A 20580-nucleotide genomic window follows, 5' to 3' on the forward strand; every position below is an offset into this window, starting at 1 on the left:
TGCATTCTGAACTACCTGTAGCTGTCAGTAGGGTAGAAGCATACAGACCAACTAAATATGATTCTAACTAATCTTTGACATATTCTTTGATTCTAACTAATCTTTGACATATTCTTGCCTCCCATATTAATCTGGGATTGAAATAGTACTAATGTACATCTCATGAGCTCTGGTCAACTGTTTCTTGTTCAGCTTAAGATTTAAAACACATAACTTCAATGAAAGAAAAGAAGGTTGTATGAGTACTATGACAATAAAAGAACGCAAGTTCACCTTATTTATTAGACCTGACATTTTTGAACTGTCTACATCATTTAAAAATTCTGAGAATTTCACTATTTGTTAGTTCCAACAGGCTTTTAATTTGCTTTAATGTTTTGTTTATTTTAAATGTTAAATACTTTGTGCTTGTTCCTTGATTAAGTATTTGTTACATGATGATAAAATTGTGCTTCTATTACAAGGACGAGGTGGGAACTTCTCTGGAACTTCTACACACGGTAGCAGTAGCAACTTCAGAGGATCTGCTTCCGGTGCAGGGAGAGGTGGAGGATTCAGAGGTACTCCGGGACACGGGCATGGAGAAGGAGACTTTATACTGCATTCAACTGGAATTAGTTCCATTTCTCAGCCTCCAATTACAGCTATCTTCCCTACCACCCAGGTTCCCAGCCAGTACAAGGGATGGCGGTTTTACCACCCTCAAGAAAGTAAGTATCAACAATTACAAATGGCAACATTTAGAATGAAATAATTATGATTTTATTATGTAGTAAAACAAAATATCCCTCTTTTTAATTATCTAAATATCCAAAGTATTTCAATAATTTATTTTAGATATGAGAATGCTTAGATTAGTTAGCTTGTATTCAACTTCCAGTATAAGGGAGAGAGTGGAAAGTACTTGTAAGTAAGTTCACTCAACATTTCCAAATAATTGTTTATAATAATTTTTGCGCGATAGAAGTCTTGTTTTTCGGACTGTAGTCTGGAAAAGAATTGTTTGTTGAAGCATGTATGTATCCATCCTCCTGTTTTTCTCTAAGTACAGTAAAAACGTACACAACGTCAAGGGAGTCAACCAGTTAAAAGTATCTTGTGTGCAAAGATTCACAAGCATTAATGTGTGTTTTATAGCAGTGTTTAAATAGTATTTTTAATGCATTAGAAGGTTTAAATGCCTCCGGTGCAATAAGTATTAAAAAGCATAGTAATTTTGTGTCTGCAATCTGGATTACACAACTGATCAAGCACTACATCATTAATAATCTCTATAATTGGTATGTAAAGAAACATTTCTGCCCCTTTGGCGAACTTAAGCTGAAAGTGTCAACAGCTGTTTACTGTCAGTTAAGTTTAGATTATGTTTCGTAAATATTATCATTATTTTTCTGAATTATAAAATTACAGAAAGATACACTTTATAGTTAACAGGTAACTTAACTTATCAGTAAACTATCAATATACTAAACAATAATTTACATAAAATGATATTTGTCAAAATAAGGCAAGAATATTTTTTAAATAATAAATAACATATTTTATCAAAATTATGTTAAAATGTAGATAAATGTGTTATTAATGTTTTTAAATTGAATCTAGTAAAAAGTATGTGTTGGAGTGTCTATAATAAACTTTCTCAGTAAAAACTCATCTGATCAATTTTTAAAGGTAATAAATAATTATCTTAAAGCATTAATGTTGTGACATAATACTCTAAATTCAGCTACTTGCAGTTTAGATGTTTAGAGAGTTTGTGGAGATGACATAAAGGACTTGATTATGGCATTCTCAAGTTCTTTATATGTCTGTGTGCTGTCTTCAGTCAACATGCTCGCTGCAAGAGGTCAATGTTGACTATTAGACATCAGATAACATTAGAATTGAAAGTAGACTTTGTTGGTTAATCAGACCAATACCTATTTAATTTGGACCCTGTATTGAACTATAAATTCCTTGGTTTCACAGATCTTTGATCTGTTAATTAATGGCTCATTGTAAGGATCAGTCAACCTTAAATATGCAGATGAGTATTCACTGTCATGTATTCTACTTGTTATTCATTTCATAATCACCTATATGATCTGTCTCCAGTGTCTCAGAGGTTTGAAATAAAATCTCAGGCACTTATTGAAAGGTTTTTTCAATTCCTTGTAATAAGGAGTAATTTCAAAAATTTGTTCTGTGAGTTGGATCCAATGGTGCATCCACAGGGAAAATTGTTTGAAAATAGTAAAATCCTCTAACAATAAAATACTTGTAATGGTAACTTTAGTTGTTACATAAATTTACACATTAAATTAATTTTTATTAAATTAATAATTAAAATTAAAGAAAAATTGTTGATTTGAGAGTATTAAATTTTCATTAGTTATTTCCAATGAGCTGTAAAACTGTGTTTAAACCTAATTGGTCCAGTGGTACAGTGGGAATGAGGTAGCATGCAGGGCCACACATCAAATGGTATTTGAAAATTACATGAGGAAAGTCATCATTTAAACTTGAATTTAATTATTTGATTCGAACTTGATATATTCTTTTATTATAAACATGTTTATGATCACCATGAAATGGTAAAAAATAAATGTATACATAATTTTAAATTATGTATTTTCTATTGTTTATTTTGATAATATAGTATGCAAACATATAATGCATATTTAGAAATTTGTATTACAGTAGGACCTTGATATATCGAACCTCAAGGGGATTTACAAAACTTCGATATATCAAGAATTTCGATATAATGAGGTTCGATATATCAAGGCTGTTTGGGGCAGACTTCGATATATAGAGGTCCACACCCACTACAATAATACAGTACAATTAAGAATCGTACATTACTTTATCGGGAAATGTGAATAAGAAATTATAACAAGTACACCATACATCAATTTAAATTTATTTATTTTTTAACTAAACGTATAGAGTAATATTATTACATAAATATGAATATGAAATACTGTAACGTCTTAAAAAGTTATGTTGTACAGTATAAATACACAAGTCTGAAATATGGTTCTACTGTACTGTATTTTAAATGTTTAAAATGCTACTGTAATGTAGGCTTACGTACATGTTATAAAGAGTTTGCAAAACTTATTTACTGTTGTTAAAAATAATCTGAAATTGTAGTTTGTCTACCTGTGAAAGTCACTTTGTCCAACGCGTCGTCTAAAATGGATAAAGACTGGATTATTTTGTCATCCATAGACGTCTTCTTTTGGAGGAAACTTCGCAACGTGTTGATGGCACACCGGGCATCGCGAAGGGTGGGGTCAGGCGTTTCGACTTCGTTGTCGTCATCATCCTCGCCGTCCTCGACTACACTGTCTTCTACACTCGTGTCCTTGGAAACGGATGCAATAATGTCTGCATCGCTTAATTGGCCGCAAGTAGCAAGCTCGTCATCGACGGCCACAAAGTCTTCGAAAGACAGCCCTTCCAAAGTAAGGGCCTGAGTCACTTGTCTCCACAGTACAGGACTAGCAAGTTCACCGTTATCTGTTTCAACAATTGAACAGTCTTCTACAACACTTTCCTCTTCTTCGTCAACTTGCTGTTTAAAGCCACTTTTCTTGAAGCAGTTCTTTATAGTATTTTCGGTAACATTGTTCCACGCCTTAGAAGCCATCCACATTGCATCAAGTATGCTTATTTTTGTAGGGTTCTTGTCCTCGAGGTCACGAAGGAAGAGGCGTACAACTTCCTTCCGGTAATGAACTTTAAAGTTTTTAATTATTCCTTGATCCAATGGCTGTAGCTTGGATGTGGTGTTTGGAGGTAAGAACTCGATTTTTACGTTTTTCATTTTTGGGATGTCACCGTGAGCAGTAGCGTTGTCAATAAACAAGAGTATTTTTTTCTTCTTTTTCTTCATTTGTCTGTCCAAGTCCGTTAGCCATTTCTCAAAAACCCCTGAGTTCATCCATGAGTTTTTGTTTGATGTGTAGTCCATTGGAAAGCTTTGAACCCTTTTGAAACACCTTGGATTTTTAGATTTTCCTATCATCAATGGTTTAAGCTTCACGGTGCCAATTTGATTTGTTCCAAGCAGCAATGTAACTCTTTGTTTACTATTCTTACCTCCGTGGCAAGTGTCACCTTTAAAAGTTAAAGTTTTGTCAGGAAGACACTGATAAAAAAGACCTGTTTCGTCGGCATTAAAAATATCGTCAGGTTTGTATCCCTTGACAAGATCAGGCAGTTTTTGCGACCATTCTGTGCAAACATTGTCATCAACACTCGCACTTTCGCCAGTCACCTTCTTGAAAATCACTTCATTTCTTTTTTTAAAGTTTTGGAGCCAACCGTTGCTTGCTCGAAAGTCAGGTTTATTTAATTGCGCAGCAAACTGTGCTGCTTTTTCTTTTAAAATTGGGCCACTTACAGGAAGGTTTTTATCACGGCACTGTTTTAACCACTGATAAACACTTTCATCTACGTCCTTGAATTTGGGTCCTTTTATTCTCTTGCACGAAGTTCCTTGGCGTTCATATTTTTCTCTGTTTTTCAATATGGTCGAGAGAGTATTCGCTGGTATACCAAACTCCTTTGCAATGTCACTTTTTTTCTTATTCCCGGCGTCCACAGTCTCTATAAGTTTAACTTTATCTTGATAAGATAGAGTTATCCGTTTTGCCATCGCACTTTTAAACAAAACAGTGTCACAGTTGAAAATCTGCCACGCACAATAATTCACTAAGATAACCTCAACTCGCACTAATCGCGGTAACGTCCAAATTAAACTGAGAGTGGAGTGGTGATCCACCACTGGCGTCTACAGAAAACAAAGGAGTGTCGGTGGTGGGGGTTTCAAGTCTCGACATGAAAAATACGGTACCTACTCTACTTTGATGGTTGTTCGTTTGCACAACACGACAATACAGTACTAAAGTTCGTTTCGTTGATAAACTGAAACTTCGATATGTTGAGGTAATTATAAGAAAACTTCGATATATAGAGGTAAAAAATAGGCAAAATTATTGGTGAAAATTCGATATATTGAGGTTATTTACTTGAAATCTTCGATATGTAGAGGTAAAATTAGCATTGAAGTAAATGGGACATTCAAGGGGAATGACAAAACAGGAATTCGGAGGAATTCGATATATTGAGGTTCGATATATCAAGGTCCTACTGTACAACAGAAACCCAATTTAATGGTATTTCCAAAAAAGACCACCAGTTAAAAAAATAAATATAGTTATTAATTCTTGTTTATATAATGCAGTATAGTAGATAGGAACAAAGCTTTATGTATGTTATTAAGCTAATAAAAAATACAATTGTAATAGAAGAAATCATTTTGTTTAATCAAATCCATCAGCATTCTCTCAAAGTTTTGGTTTAAATCTTATAAACCTCTATTAAAAATATATAATTAAAAATACAAGGTCAATCTAATTTCCCCCACATCTAGAAACATTAGTGTGTGGGTTTTAACCCCCAAATTCTAATCCTGTTATACCACTGGTCGGAAATGAACCCAACAGTTAGATTTACATATCTTACCAACATTGCATATTTATGAATTTGTTTTTTAGATTTACATATCCCACCAACATCACATATTTATGAATTTGTCCAGTACATAATCCATGTGCTCATTCCATAATGAGCAAGTGGAATATTACATACTCAACAAATATTATGTTGGTGTGTATGTAGATCTACATTTTAAGCTTTTAGATAAACCTTCTGATGGCGGTGGATGATCTGATTTATGAGCCATCACAAAACACTTGAAGTGACAGGGTTACTCGATTGACGTTGATTGCTGTGACTTGATTGGCAGACAGTGATACATAAAAGAAAGGTATCTATTTTAGATCCTTGCATATACTGCTGTAGTAAAAAACCAGTAAAGTCAATGTGAATCACAACACCAAATGGATTCAACACAGATTAAAAACTGTACTTTTATATAAAATGTAGTTACCATATAAATGTTATCGTATAGAATCTCAAAATTGCATAGTAAGATTACAAAATAAGATAAAACTAGTGCATCACAGGAATGGCAAATTTCATCTTATTCCAATCTTGCCATAAAAACTCTTAACATCATTAGCCCAATATGAAGGTTCACAAGCAAAATTTTATATAATGTTTTCTGAATTTTTTTATATTTGTATAAACTTAGTTATTGTAACATAAATACTCTTATGAAAATTCAATTACTACAAGTAAAAATAAAAATATTGTGTTAACAAGTATGTCATGTAAAATGAATGATCAGATACAATTTATTTACAATTTTTAACAAGCATAATATGCTCAAAGCACATTTTTACTATAGATTTTATTTAAAAATTAGTATATAAAATCATAAATTCATGTAATATGGCAAAATTACCCAATGTTTGATTTAGTAGGTTATTATAGTAACAAGTATTTGAGTTGAGGTTTTGAAAATACTTCCTTGAAAAGGATTTTTTACATTGTTTTTAATTCTAGACCATTACTTCTCTCTACACAACACCTTCTTTAATACCAAGGAAGTAGTAACATTATGTTATAACAATAAAGGTAAGTTTTCCAGTTACATAGTTAAAATTATTTCGTTAATTGTAGTTTCAAAATTAATTACCTTATCAAACAGTAAAATTATTAAATTGATGTACTTTTGGTTGAATATGAGAGATGTTAGCTACATTATATTATAAACAACCACATTGTTTTAATCTATTAGAATTGTCTGTTAGCAGAATGTTATTTATTAGTTAAAATTAATTTAAAATGCTTTATAAATATCTATGAACTATTATTTATACATTCTTTTATTATATGAACTAAAATATAAATCTTAATTTTGAAAATAAATATGGAGTACACTCCCAAATGTGCCATTCAAAATGTTATTTTGTACATGAAGTTGGTGGAAAGTAAAAATAATTGTGATCTTATTAAATATGGTACAAAATATTCACAAGTCTTACAATATACCAATGGTTTCAATAATATAATACATTTTTAGACTTGAGGCTTTTTACAGGATATTCAGGATGTTGACTAAGAAGGATGGCAGATTAGGTTGACCTTTTTTGTGGTTATAAACCACATTATACTGGTGTATAAGGAAAAGAGAACGGAAATCTCTGACATCCGCTAAATGTTTTATTTTTGGACCACATACCACTAGTTTCAGACCACAAAAATGAAATTTTTCCGGATTTGTATCTCTGAACAATAGCAAATGTCCGGAAAAATCAAGTTACCTTCACAATCCTTCCATCGTCAAAAACAAACTCCAAACAAAGAATTGACTTAGTTTTGGGATACTCATGACAAATAATTTTTACCATTCAAAGGGTTATATATGGTGGGCATTACTGATCAAAAATGCTTAGGACAAAATATAAGGCTTGATGTAAAGCTGGAATTCAAAATTTGTAGCTCATTTCCCATAAGCTTCTCTCAATGAAAATGAAAGTGATTGTAAGTTATGTGATTAACTTGTCCGTGTAAGTTACCCTGAAATCTACTGTCCTACTTTCTCATTTTTGTGGTACCCTACACTATGGCCAATTGATTGGTGCGTAATCAACGAGTATAATCGTTTACAGTAGCTTATATACATTGTGTTGAATTTTGTGCATTTCTGATACTTTGCTCTATCACTATTTTTACAGTAGTGTTCCTGTTTTGATTTTTTAGTTTATTTGTCAGTACACAAGAAATATGTACATTTAAGTTAGTTATAAGTGTCTAAGGCCTTATGATTCATTCATACATAGACACATAAACCAACTATACCATTGTGGCATACATGAAAAACGTTTTCTCTCATTAGATTGGTGTATTTTACTTAATTGTTCTCTGTTGAAATTCATTTATAAAAATTAAATAGTCAAATTAAATTTGATCACTTGAAGTCATCCTTTATTTGTTTATTCTTCTACAGTCCTATAGGTATATTTCTAATATGTTCTTTTGTAGGTTTCATGGAAGGTTCCCCAACAGTCAACAAGACACGAGCAGTGGAAGGCTATCTGCAGAGGAACAGCCAACTGTTTATTGCCTCTGACATTGAGGAACGCCGGTGTTGTTCTCTGGATTACAAGCATGTCACAAGTGATACCCAGTTGGCAGAAGATTGGCCCAGTTTCCAGTCCGATTTACTGGACGAGCCTGATCACTCATTGAACTGTCTCGGACTAGCAATTCATCAGGTTGGTTCGATTCAATTCAAATATTCTTTATTCATATAGTGTACATAGCATATAACTTGATATAATATGTACAATAATGGTGTCAAACAATAATTGTCTGTTAAAAAATATTAATGTAAATAATCAAAACTAGGTCATAAATATTAAACTAGTCAGTATAAACTAAAATTGCAAGGATTCAAATCATATCGAAAGAATGCAAACAATAGCGGGAACAGAACTCATAATATCTACAATAATTATTGGATACCGGTACTAAAATTGCTAAAATTCAAAATATTGATCAAGGTTGTATAATGGTCTTTCAGTTAAATATTCTTTAAAACATCTTTAAAATTTAGTTTTACTTTTTATTTATTTCATGTACTGGGGTAATTATTTATAAAATTTACTACCTTGATAAGACTGTTTCTTTTTAAAAAGTTCTGATTTATGCTGAATAGGAGCACTTCTTCCTCTATGTCTAGTGTCATAAGAATAAAAACTTCCGAACTTCATCAGTGAATCAAGTCATTGACTGACAAGCATTATATTTTCAAAGATATAAAGCGAGTACACAGTCATTATTTTTTACTGCCCGAAATGTGATTGTACGGATGTACAATAGATCAGATTTAATATTATTCGAATTGCACGTTTTTGTAATAATAATATTTTATCTAAATTTTCTTTTGAGGTTGCTCTATAATATTTAACTATACTATACTTACTAAATAACTTTTGAGGTTTTAGTATAATTTTACATGTTACTCCTGTAGTTCTTTGTAGTTAGGCAATCAATCTCAAGATTTGTGTTTACTCAGAACATCATTTGGATTCAATATGACCAGGTAGATATTAATCATAGTGTTACATAGCCTAGTAATAGTTGTTCTTATTGCTCTATATGTGATAATATCAATTGCTGAGAAAAATACATTCAGTATATCTATAATAAAATTCTAATATATTTCTTTTTTGTCCAGTTACATTCAAAAAATTGTCTTATACTTTTTCCTACTTTATGTAAAATTCAATGAACTTATGTCTGGAAGGACGTTTTAGTAGGTATTTGATGTATTTATCAGATAAAACAATGTACGCAAAGACATTTAGGTGGTGTGATTAGTTTTTGAGAGGGCTGATTAAAGTTTTTTAATTTCTTTGTCAGAATTTTTAAAGATTTTTTTAGATAATAGAAAAATTAGGAATTTTTTATGATTTCACAAGGACGAATAAGCATTTAAAGAGTAATTTACTTAACTGTTTTGTATTATAAGTTGTGGAGATTATTTTTTTTAAATAAATATGACTTCAGAAAACATGTTTTTTGTAATATGACTAAAAGACATATTAAGTATGTCTTATGAATTTGGCAATACATAAATGTGTGTTTTTTTTAAATACTAGCACATATCCGCAGTTTCGTCCACATTTCTATGGAACATTCCGTGTATTTCTTTGAATAGCTCCCACGATTTCAGGTAACACTTGAACTATAAAGTCGAAGTTCATAGTTTTCTTAGTGAAATCAATTGTGATGTAATATTATGGGCCTGTGATATTTTCAAAGTGGAAATAATCATATATTGTGCATCAGGTACCCATTTTACAGTCTCCATAATTAAGAGGGCCAGAGGTTAAGCAAAAGTGTCAGTACTTCTTATTTCAGATTTTGCACTTCTAGTTCAAATTAATTGTATTTTCAACGCAAAATTGGAGTTTGCAATTTTGCCCCTAGAAACAATATAAATAGACCTATGTATAATTTTGTAATGAGGTTGCATTCAAAACAGTGTAGTTTTCTAAAATGTATGGATAGAGATATTGATATTGAAAATTAAAAACTAAAATCGACATCTATAATACCAACACATTTCAATACTTTCATTATGACATTTGCCATCCATATGTAAAGATAATACATGCGGGAATGTCTTGCTTCCTAATCCATGTTCACCATATCATACTATTCTCTCTGTACAGTCTAGGAATTATTTCAGTATTTTTATACGTAATCAGTATTGTATACCTTATCATTAAGAAATGGATGCGATGTCACCTCGACGATTTCTGTCATAAAAATTGCATTTAGTGTCTCATATATTGCTTTGTGACCCAGAATAAATAAATTAGTTTGCCTAAGATATTGAAATAAGAAGTTTTGTTACTTTTGTTATGCTTTCACTCTGTAAATTTAAACAAATTTAAAATATTTGTTTAAATTAAAAAAAAACATATGGTCATGCTATCATAATACATTGTTTACACATAACAGTTGAATATATTTAACTGGCTGAATTCACATTACACAACTTTAGAGACCAAGATGGGATTTTTTGTGCTTTAAAGACAAGGGGGCATAGCCCAGAAGGATTTATGAAATTAGACCAATGTTCATTCCAGAGACCGTAAGAACATATAAAATTACAGTACAATCGATTGAACAATCTACGTGTTTAACAAACAAACAAATTTTCCCTTCAGTCACATTTCATATGCATAGGCCTACTATAAATAATTCATTATCTTTAGTGTTTTTATCTGAGTCTGTTTTCAGGAATGCCCAATTTGTTATTTTAAGTTATATTTTGAATATTAAATTATTAAAATTATATATTCAAAATTTATTATTTAATATTTTATGTATTAAGATTATTTTAAAAGATTTAATTTATGTCTTAAAGAAAATTATATTAAAGGGCTAAGAATAAAAAAAAGAAAAAAACAGAAACCTATTGCACCTTGTTAAATGGTGACATGACCGTACACAAGGCAAGACAACATTTTTCAATATCACATTGTTTGTGCAGTTTACATTGAAAGAATTAGAGAGAGACATTAGTGATAAGGAAGGACACTCAATAGATCTTCCAGCCATACGTGTGAGACTACTCACCTGTGAGCCTTTCACTCATTTGAAGAATGACACAAAGCAAGACACTGTTTGATAACCAACATTTTCCTATATCACATTGTTTGTTGCAGTTTACATTGAAAGAATTAGAGAGATACATTAGTGATGAGGAAGAACACTCAATAGATCTTCCAGCCATACGTGTGAGACTACTCAACTGTGAGCCTTTTACTCATTTGAAGAATGACACAAAGCAAGACACTGTTTCAAAACCAACATTTTCCAATATCACATTGTTTGTGCAGTTTACATTGAAAGAATTAGAGAGAGACATTAGTGATGAGGAAGGACACTCAATAGATCTTCCAGCCATACGTGTGAGACTACTCAACTGTGAGCCTTTTACTCATTTGAAGAATGACACAAAGCAAGACACTGTTTCATAACCAACATTTTCCAATATCACATTGTTTGTTGCATTTTACATTGAAAGAATTAGAGAGAGACATTAGTGATAAGGAAGGACACTCAATAGATCTTCCAGCCATACGTGTGAGACTACTCACCTGTGAGCCTTTCACTCATTTGAAGAATGACACAAAGCAAGACACTGTTTGATAACCAACATTTTCCTATATCACATTGTTTGTTGCAGTTTACATTGAAAGAATTAGAGAGATACATTAGTGATAAGGAAGGACACTCAATAGATCTTCCAGCCATACGTGTGAGACTACTCAACTGTGAGCCTTTTACTCATTTGAAGAATGACACAAAGCAAGACACTGTTTCAAAACCAACATTTTCCAATATCACATTGTTTGTTGCATTTTACATTGAAAGAATTAGAGAGACACATTAGTGATGAGGAAGGACACTCAATAGATCTTCCAGCCATACGTGTGAGACTACTCAACTGTGAGCCTTTTACTCATTTGAAGAATGACACAAAGCAAGACACTGTTTCATAACCAACATTTTCCAATATCACATTGTTTGTTGCATTTTACATTGAAAGAATTAGAGAGACACATTAATGATGAGGAAGGACACTCAATAGATCTTCCAGCCATACGTGTGAGACTACTTAACTGTGAGCCTTTTACTCATTTGAAGAATGACACAAAGCAAGACACTGTTTCATAACCAACATTTTCCAATATCACATTGTTTGTTGCATTTTACATTGAAAGAATTAGAGAGACACATTAATGATGAGGAAGGACACTCAATAGATCTTCCAGCCATACGTGTGAGACTACTTAACTGTGAGCCTTTTACTCATTTGAAGAATGACACAAAGCAAGACACTGTTTCATAACCAACATTTTCCAATATCACATTGTTTGTTGCATTTTACATTGAAAGAATTAGAGAGACACATTAGTGATGAGGAAGGACACTCAATAGATCTTCCAGCCATACGTGTGAGACTACTCAACTGTGAGCCTTTTACTCATTTGAAGAATGACACAAAGCAAGACACTGTTTCATAACCAACATTTTCCAATATCACATTGTTTGTTGCATTTTACATTGAAAGAATTAGAGAGACACATTAATGATGAGGAAGGACACTCAATAGATCTTCCAGCCATACGTGTGAGACTACTTAACTGTGAGCCTTTTACTCATTTGAAGAATGACACAAAGCAAGACACTGTTTCATAACCAACATTTTCCAATATCACATTGTTTGTTGCATTTTACATTGAAAGAATTAGAGAGAGACATTAGTGATGAGGAAGGACACTCAATAGATCTTCCAGCCAATACGTGTGAGACTACTCAACTGTGAGCCTTTTTACTCATTTGAAGAATGACACAAAGCAAGACACTGTTTCAAAACCAACATTTTCCAATATCACATTGTTTGTTGCATTTTACATTGAAAGAATTAGAGAGACACATTAGTGATGAGGAAGGACACTCAATAGATCTTCCAGCCATACGTGTGAGACTACTCAACTGTGAGCCTTTTACTCATTTGAAGAATGACACAAAGCAAGACACTGTTTCATAACCAACATTTTCCAATATCACATTGTTTGTTGCATTTTACATTGAAAGAATTAGAGAGAGACATTAGTGATAAGGAAGGACACTCAATAGATCTTCCAGCCATACGTGTGAGACTACTCACCTGTGAGCCTTTCACTCATTTGAAGAATGACACAAAGCAAGACACTGTTTGATAACCAACATTTTCCTATATCACATTGTTTGTTGCAGTTTACATTGAAAGAATTAGAGAGATACATTAGTGATAAGGAAGGACACTCAATAGATCTTCCAGCCATACGTGTGAGACTACTCAACTGTGAGCCTTTTACTCATTTGAAGAATGACACAAAGCAAGACACTGTTTCAAAACCAACATTTTCCAATATCACATTGTTTGTTGCATTTTACATTGAAAGAATTAGAGAGACACATTAGTGATGAGGAAGGACACTCAATAGATCTTCCAGCCATACGTGTGAGACTACTCAACTGTGAGCCTTTTACTCATTTGAAGAATGACACAAAGCAAGACACTGTTTCATAACCAACATTTTCCAATATCACATTGTTTGTTGCATTTTACATTGAAAGAATTAGAGAGACACATTAATGATGAGGAAGGACACTCAATAGATCTTCCAGCCATACGTGTGAGACTACTTAACTGTGAGCCTTTTACTCATTTGAAGAATGACACAAAGCAAGACACTGTTTCATAACCAACATTTTCCAATATCACATTGTTTGTTGCAGTTTACATTGAAAGAATTAGAGAGATACATTAGTGATAAGGAAGGACACTCAATAGATCTTCCAGCCATACGTGTGAGACTACTCAACTGTGAGCCTTTTACTCATTTGAAGAATGACACAAAGCAAGACACTGTTTCAAAACCAACATTTTCCAATATCACATTGTTTGTTGCATTTTACATTGAAAGAATTAGAGAGACACATTAGTGATGAGGAAGGACACTCAATAGATCTTCCAGCCATACGTGTGAGACTACTCAACTGTGAGCCTTTTACTCATTTGAAGAATGACACAAAGCAAGACACTGTTTCATAACCAACATTTTCCAATATCACATTGTTTGTTGCATTTTACATTGAAAGAATTAGAGAGACACATTAATGATGAGGAAGGACACTCAATAGATCTTCCAGCCATACGTGTGAGACTACTTAACTGTGAGCCTTTTACTCATTTGAAGAATGACACAAAGCAAGACACTGTTTCATAACCAACATTTTCCAATATCACATTGTTTGTTGCATTTTACATTGAAAGAATTAGAGAGACACATTAATGATGAGGAAGGACACTCAATAGATCTTCCAGCCATACGTGTGAGACTACTTAACTGTGAGCCTTTTACTCATTTGAAGAATGACACAAAGCAAGACACTGTTTCATAACCAACATTTTCCAATATCACATTGTTTGTTGCAGTTTACATTGAAAGAATTAGAGAGAGACATTAGTGATGAGGAAGGACACTCAATAGATCTTCCAGCCAATACGTGTGAGACTACTCAACTGTGAGCCTTTTACTCATTTGAAGAATGACACAAAGCAAGACACTGTTTCAAAACCAACATTTTCCAATATCACATTGTTTGTTGCATTTTACATTGAAAGAATTAGAGAGACACATTAGTGATGAGGAAGGACACTCAATAGATCTTCCAGCCATACGTGTGAGACTACTCAACTGTGAGCCTTTTACTCATTTGAAGAATGACACAAAGCAAGACACTGTTTCATAACCAACATTTTCCAATATCACATTGTTTGTTGCATTTTACATTGAAAGAATTAGAGAGACACATTAATGATGAGGAAGGACACTCAATAGATCTTCCAGCCATACGTGTGAGACTACTTAACTGTGAGCCTTTTACTCATTTGAAGAATGACACAAAGCAAGACACTGTTTCATAACCAACATTTTCCAATATCACATTGTTTGTTGCAGTTTACATTGAAAGAATTAGAGAGAGACATTAGTGATGAGGAAGGACACTCAATAGATCTTCCAGCCAATACGTGTGAGACTACTCAACTGTGAGCCTTTTACTCATTTGAAGAATGACACAAAGCAAGACACTGTTTCATAACCAACATTTTCCAATATCACATTGTTTGTTGCAGTTTACATTGAAAGAATTAGAGAGAGACATTAGTGATGAGGAAGGACACTCAATAGATCTTCCAGCCATACGTGTGAGATTACTCAACTATGAGCCTATTACTCATTTGAAGAATCTGAAAGCAAACTTTTATGGTAAGTGTGAAAAACATGAACTATAGTCCAAGAGTCTAAAAAGTCTGAAACTTCATTTGTATTTTGATATTTGTTTTACTGCCCTGATTTAGTTTTCCTTTAAGTACATTTTGTAGAATAATACTTGTTACAATCACTTTTTTTAAACATTTTCATATATTCACCAATTAATGATCACTCATATCATATTTATTGTATTTACGAGGATTAATTTTCTTATGTGTTTTGAAACAAGAAATCTATGTTATTGGGTATACATTGGCTTTAGCTGAATATTTCGAACCACAACCACTGGAGAAACGCAAGGAAAATGTGATCGATAAAAAGATGTGTTTTCTACAGGAAAGCTGGTGTGTGTGCGTGGCACAATAATTCGTGTGGGCAACATGAAACTGTTGTGCACATGGTTGGGCTTTCAGTGTGCGGCTTGTGGCAGTGTGCAAACTGTTCGTCAGCCGGACGGAGCATACACGCAGCCCACAGTTTGTGCGAGCAACAACTGCCGTGCACGCAGCTTCAACCCTCTTTGTAGCTCTACATACACACAGACACTCAATTGGCAAACAGTGCGACTACAAGAGCTGGTGGATGATGATCAGGTTGGCATGGTTAAAAGTGTGTAATTTTGTAAATAAATATTTGTTTTGTTACGACAATTATTGGTAATGAATTAATCAGTGTTAGCCAAATACATACATTAGATAAGGAGAAGTGTTTGAGGTATGAACTGGTCACTCACGTGTTACAGACTTTTCTTTGTTATTGGTCCAACTTGTTAATAACAGAGCCATCTAGCAGAAATCGTTTTAAATTTAACGTTCCTACAAACTTTTGAATAAACAGTGCATCAACAATAAGTCGATAAAATAGTTTAATTTTTTGTTACTTTTTTATTTCAAATAATAACTTATTCGCTGAGCTGTAACAAAACCTATCACTCGTGGGGCTGGATAAATATAATTTCTGTCTGTTTCCATAAACTAACTGACCTATAGACTTGAAATCGTGCACGAGCATCATTTTCTATATGAGGAACACTGAGTTCAGTGATAATGCATGTTACTCCATGGGATTTGGCTGAGCATTAGCGAATATTTTAAAAATCTTATGGGTAGCAATTGAAATGAGATAATTACTGAAAAATAAATTTGTTAACAAACTGTGAGAGGAAAAGGGAAATATGATAGATTGGAGTCAGTGTTAAAAGTCGGTCACAGCATTTGATTTCAGTGCACTTTTGCTTTGTGACACTCACGTTTGCTTACCAGAACTTTTATTTGAACACTGCTATAAAACCTAACTTATTGAAAAAAGTGTGAATTAATCATGTGGCTAGGTAACTCAAGAAAGATTGCACCTGTCCACTTTGAATTTTACATGAAACTTCATTTGTGTGTAGAAAAGAATGAGTTCTATAATGGTCCATGTCCAACCATGGAATTTGGCTGAGCGTCATTGATGCCTATCACTCATTAGGTTAACACAATTTATCTTTTGTCTACCAGGATCATGAAATTGTTTCTTTTCTGTGTGATTGTATGTTTCTCTATCTACCCACAGGATATCTAGACAATAAAATGAACTATAGACTTCAAACCTGTTAAGTGACTCTTACCTTGTTTTAGATAATAATGTACCAACAGTATAAAACTTAATATTCATTATGTCATACCTGTAGAGAGAGGGAGGCCGCGTGCCACGCAATGTGGAGGTGGAGTTGACGGAAGACCTTGTAGATTCTTGCGTCCCAGGAGATGAAGTCACCATCACTGGAATAGTCAAGGTATACTGCACCTTTCTACTAATTTTGAACAATTGTAGGTACTAAAGTTGAAGAATATTTATGTATCAATGGTGTTTTGAATAAAACAAATACTTTTTGGCATATTCAAAATTTTGAAGTGTTGCCCTTAGAAGAGAGCGGCTCTAACTCAGAATGCCTTAATAGTAATCATACCCTTTATGATACCATAATAGGTGAAATGAAAAGCTATGAATTATGGATAAACTGAAAATTGTTGACTTTATTTGTTTTATAAAGATTCAAGGTCAAAATTACAATTTGCATTGTACACTAGAACAATTTACATCTTCTATTTAAATATATTTGGTAAAACATAAATATAAGTTAAGAATACTTGATTTAGAAAATTGTGGAAGTTATTCCAAAATATATTTTGATCAGATTTTAATGAAAAACTGTAGATAGATAATCATAGTAATATTTGGTTTTTCAAATAATATTTTAAGTATGTAATGGTGCATGTGGAAACATGATAAAAAAACCAAAAGAGTTAGAAATCCCACTTTTAAACTGTTGCATTATAATTGATTGTTAAGCGCTCTGTTTGACCAAACATAAAATTTTAAACATGCTTTAAATTTTTTTCTTTCAAACTAATACAATCATTTTATCATGTAGCTACATTTACTTTTGTTGATTTCAAATAGACATGATGTGTGACAGGTCCGAACAACCGAGGAAGGCTACAAGAAGAACAAGTCAGCCAGTATGTTTGTTCTGTACATCCTAGGAGTGTCAGTGGCAAACGGCAAAGCCACCTCGGGCAGCGGCCGCACGTCTGGCATCGAGTTTAATATCAAGGACTATTACGCTATTCAGGTATACAACTCCACAGTGTGTCTGATATGAATAAATTGCAATGCATGAGACTACTCTCTAGTAATGTAAACAAAATACAAAATATAAGTTAATGTAATAATGTGTTTTATACTGTAAAATTGTAAACTTGAGGATTTTTTTACTTTTATGAAGAATTTAGACTCTGCAGAGAAGTCATTTTGACTTGGCAGGACTAATGATATTGTAATACTTTCAAACAAAATTAGTGAAATTTGGGAGACACAAACTGCAACAATTCAAAGTAAGAAATAACCTTTTTAATGCCATAAAAGGAGAATCTTTTGGGTGTTTTAATAGTTTAAGATAGAAATCATAAAATATTTATTATTAAACATTCTTAGACAGTTTTTTTGAAATTTTCTTTAACAAAATTAGTAAGATAAGAAATAAATATAGAATAAATTTAATAGCTCAGAATTACATGCACACACAAATATACTTATATATTACCTCTTCAAAAAATCACAAATAAAGCAAAGTAAACCATTATTTTTCCATAAAGTATGAGTAGAAAAATTGTATTACTGAATTTCTTGAAGCAACATATGATTTACGAAGAATGCTTAAAAACTTAAAAACAATATTCCATTCAGAATGAACTAATATTTTAAGATTTGTGAATTTTATACTTACATAAAAACATAACTCCAGTATGGCAGAAGTTAGAAAATATTTTTCAATGTTTCCTGGACATAACGTCTGATCCTATTTAATGTCTATATTTATATTGTTATTTTAAAACATAACAGTTATATTTATTATTGTTTCAGTGGGAATATGATACTGTACCTGATGGGTCTAAACTTGATAATGGTATAACATATTTTATTAGTGATTATAAGATTTGTATTGTAATTATTACAAAATACAATAAAATATTCTCTCAGTTAACCAGTAATATTAACTTGTTATTTAAACAAATTCAACAGTAAGTGATGGTTTGTGGTGTCAGGAGATACATGCTGAGCCATCACTATTCCGTCTGCTAGTCAACTCGCTGTGCCCTGCCATCTACGGCCATGAGATGGTGAAGGCGGGGCTGCTGCTGGGTTTGTTCGGAGGCTCCCAGGCGAATCACTCTCGGGCTGACTCACATGTTCTCGTTGTGGGTGACCCTGGTCTTGGCAAGAGTCAGATGTTACAAGCCTGCGCCTCCGTCGCTCCCAGAGGTTTGTGTTGGCTACTTTTGTTAGATATTTCATTCACTAAAGAAAATTGCTTGCGGTTTCAAGAAACACAACTTTGTAGCTGGCTCAATCTTAGAATTAGCATAAGGGTCTAGTTGTAAAGAATATCCTTTTATTATAGTTTCACTATAGCTTAGTAGCTTGTGCTTACATTGTACTGGTTTGGAATTCTTAAATATGAAATCCCGAAGAAGTTTACTCTACTATAAGGAGAAAATGTTAACGTCAGTATAACATTTATTCTTTAAAAACACTAAAGATTCTAAAAAATACTTCTGAGATTAAAATTATCAGAAGTGTTCAAAATAGTATTAAACACTATCACTAAATAGTACAAATTTTCAAAAAATTTCAATGCATTGTTTGACATTTATATACATTTCAGTGGCCAAAAGTTTCAATTGTATGTTTCAACATGGTAAGTATTGATTGTATTTCACTAACATTAGGTGAGGATTAATGAAGCCTATCACTAGAGAAGCTAAAAAAAATTTCATTTCTGTTTATCTGTCCACAAATATGATATCTCATGAACAAATTTATGTATGAACTTGAAATTTTACGATAAGCTTCATTTCTATATATGCAACATTAAGATTGATAATGGTGCATGTTATGGAAATTGTTTGACATTTTAATATGTGATGTAGTCACACATGTAATAAGGTTTCTTTTTTTTGGACGAGTCAGTAAGAATTTCTATACATTCTATCAGGTCCTTCGACACTCTGCTGTATCGCTTTGTTTGTACAAGAATAAATCAAAGATAAACAGTAGTTTATTTTTTACCTTTATTTGAACAGCAGAAACAGAATCTATCGAGGTCCTTCATAAAGTTCTGGATAACATTCCAACTCACAGCAGAATTATTTTGATTGGGGATATAAATATTGACATTTTAAGACCTACTAGGGAAACTATTATGTTTGATGAATTTCTTTTGTCCCATAACATGATAAGACTCCAACTTTCAGCGACCAGAGTATTTCAAGGTTATCAGTCCTCAATAGATGCTATCTGCACAAATACTGAAATTGATGAATCTCAAGTGAAAATTCTCCATACTGGTATAAGTGACCATTTTGGACACCTTTGTTATCTGCCTCTGTCTGTTGAATCAAAAAAACTGCTACCTCCTTTCATCAACATGTAAGTCCAGAGAACTTAACAAATCTCAAACGATATTTGGCTGAGGAATCTTGGACTAATGTACTTCAACAAGATAGTGTGGAAGAGGCCTACAGACAATATTTGGAGACAATAACATACTTTTTAGATCTCACTTGTCCAATCAAGAAATTCAGAGTTGTGGCAAAACCAAAAGCTCGACCGTGCTATGACGAAGAAGCTGTCCGCTTAAAGAAAGATTTTCTTAAAGCAAATGACAGATTTTGTCTTTCTGGCAGCCAAGAGGATAAACAAACTTCTACGCAGCTAAAGAAGGCTT

At 32.7% G+C, this 20580-nt stretch overlaps 1 protein-coding gene across 1 annotated transcript in view; it reads left to right on the forward strand.

Moving 5' to 3' along the window:
* Positions 1-20580, forward strand: part of LOC124352820 (DNA helicase MCM8) — a 35815-nt gene that overhangs the window by 4905 nt on the left and 10330 nt on the right. Inside the window, exons 2-8 of the mRNA XM_046802514.1 lie at positions 465-710; positions 7942-8174; positions 15170-15302; positions 15645-15901; positions 16981-17085; positions 17770-17925; positions 18899-19115. Coding sequence (XP_046658470.1) covers positions 465-710; positions 7942-8174; positions 15170-15302; positions 15645-15901; positions 16981-17085; positions 17770-17925; positions 18899-19115 — 1347 coding nt within the window. The remainder of the gene's footprint in view (positions 1-464; positions 711-7941; positions 8175-15169; positions 15303-15644; positions 15902-16980; positions 17086-17769; positions 17926-18898; positions 19116-20580) is intronic.

Source organism: Homalodisca vitripennis, chromosome 1 (assembly GCF_021130785.1).
Source record: "Homalodisca vitripennis isolate AUS2020 chromosome 1, UT_GWSS_2.1, whole genome shotgun sequence".
In the NCBI taxonomy this organism is placed as follows: Eukaryota; Metazoa; Arthropoda; class Insecta; order Hemiptera; family Cicadellidae; genus Homalodisca; species Homalodisca vitripennis.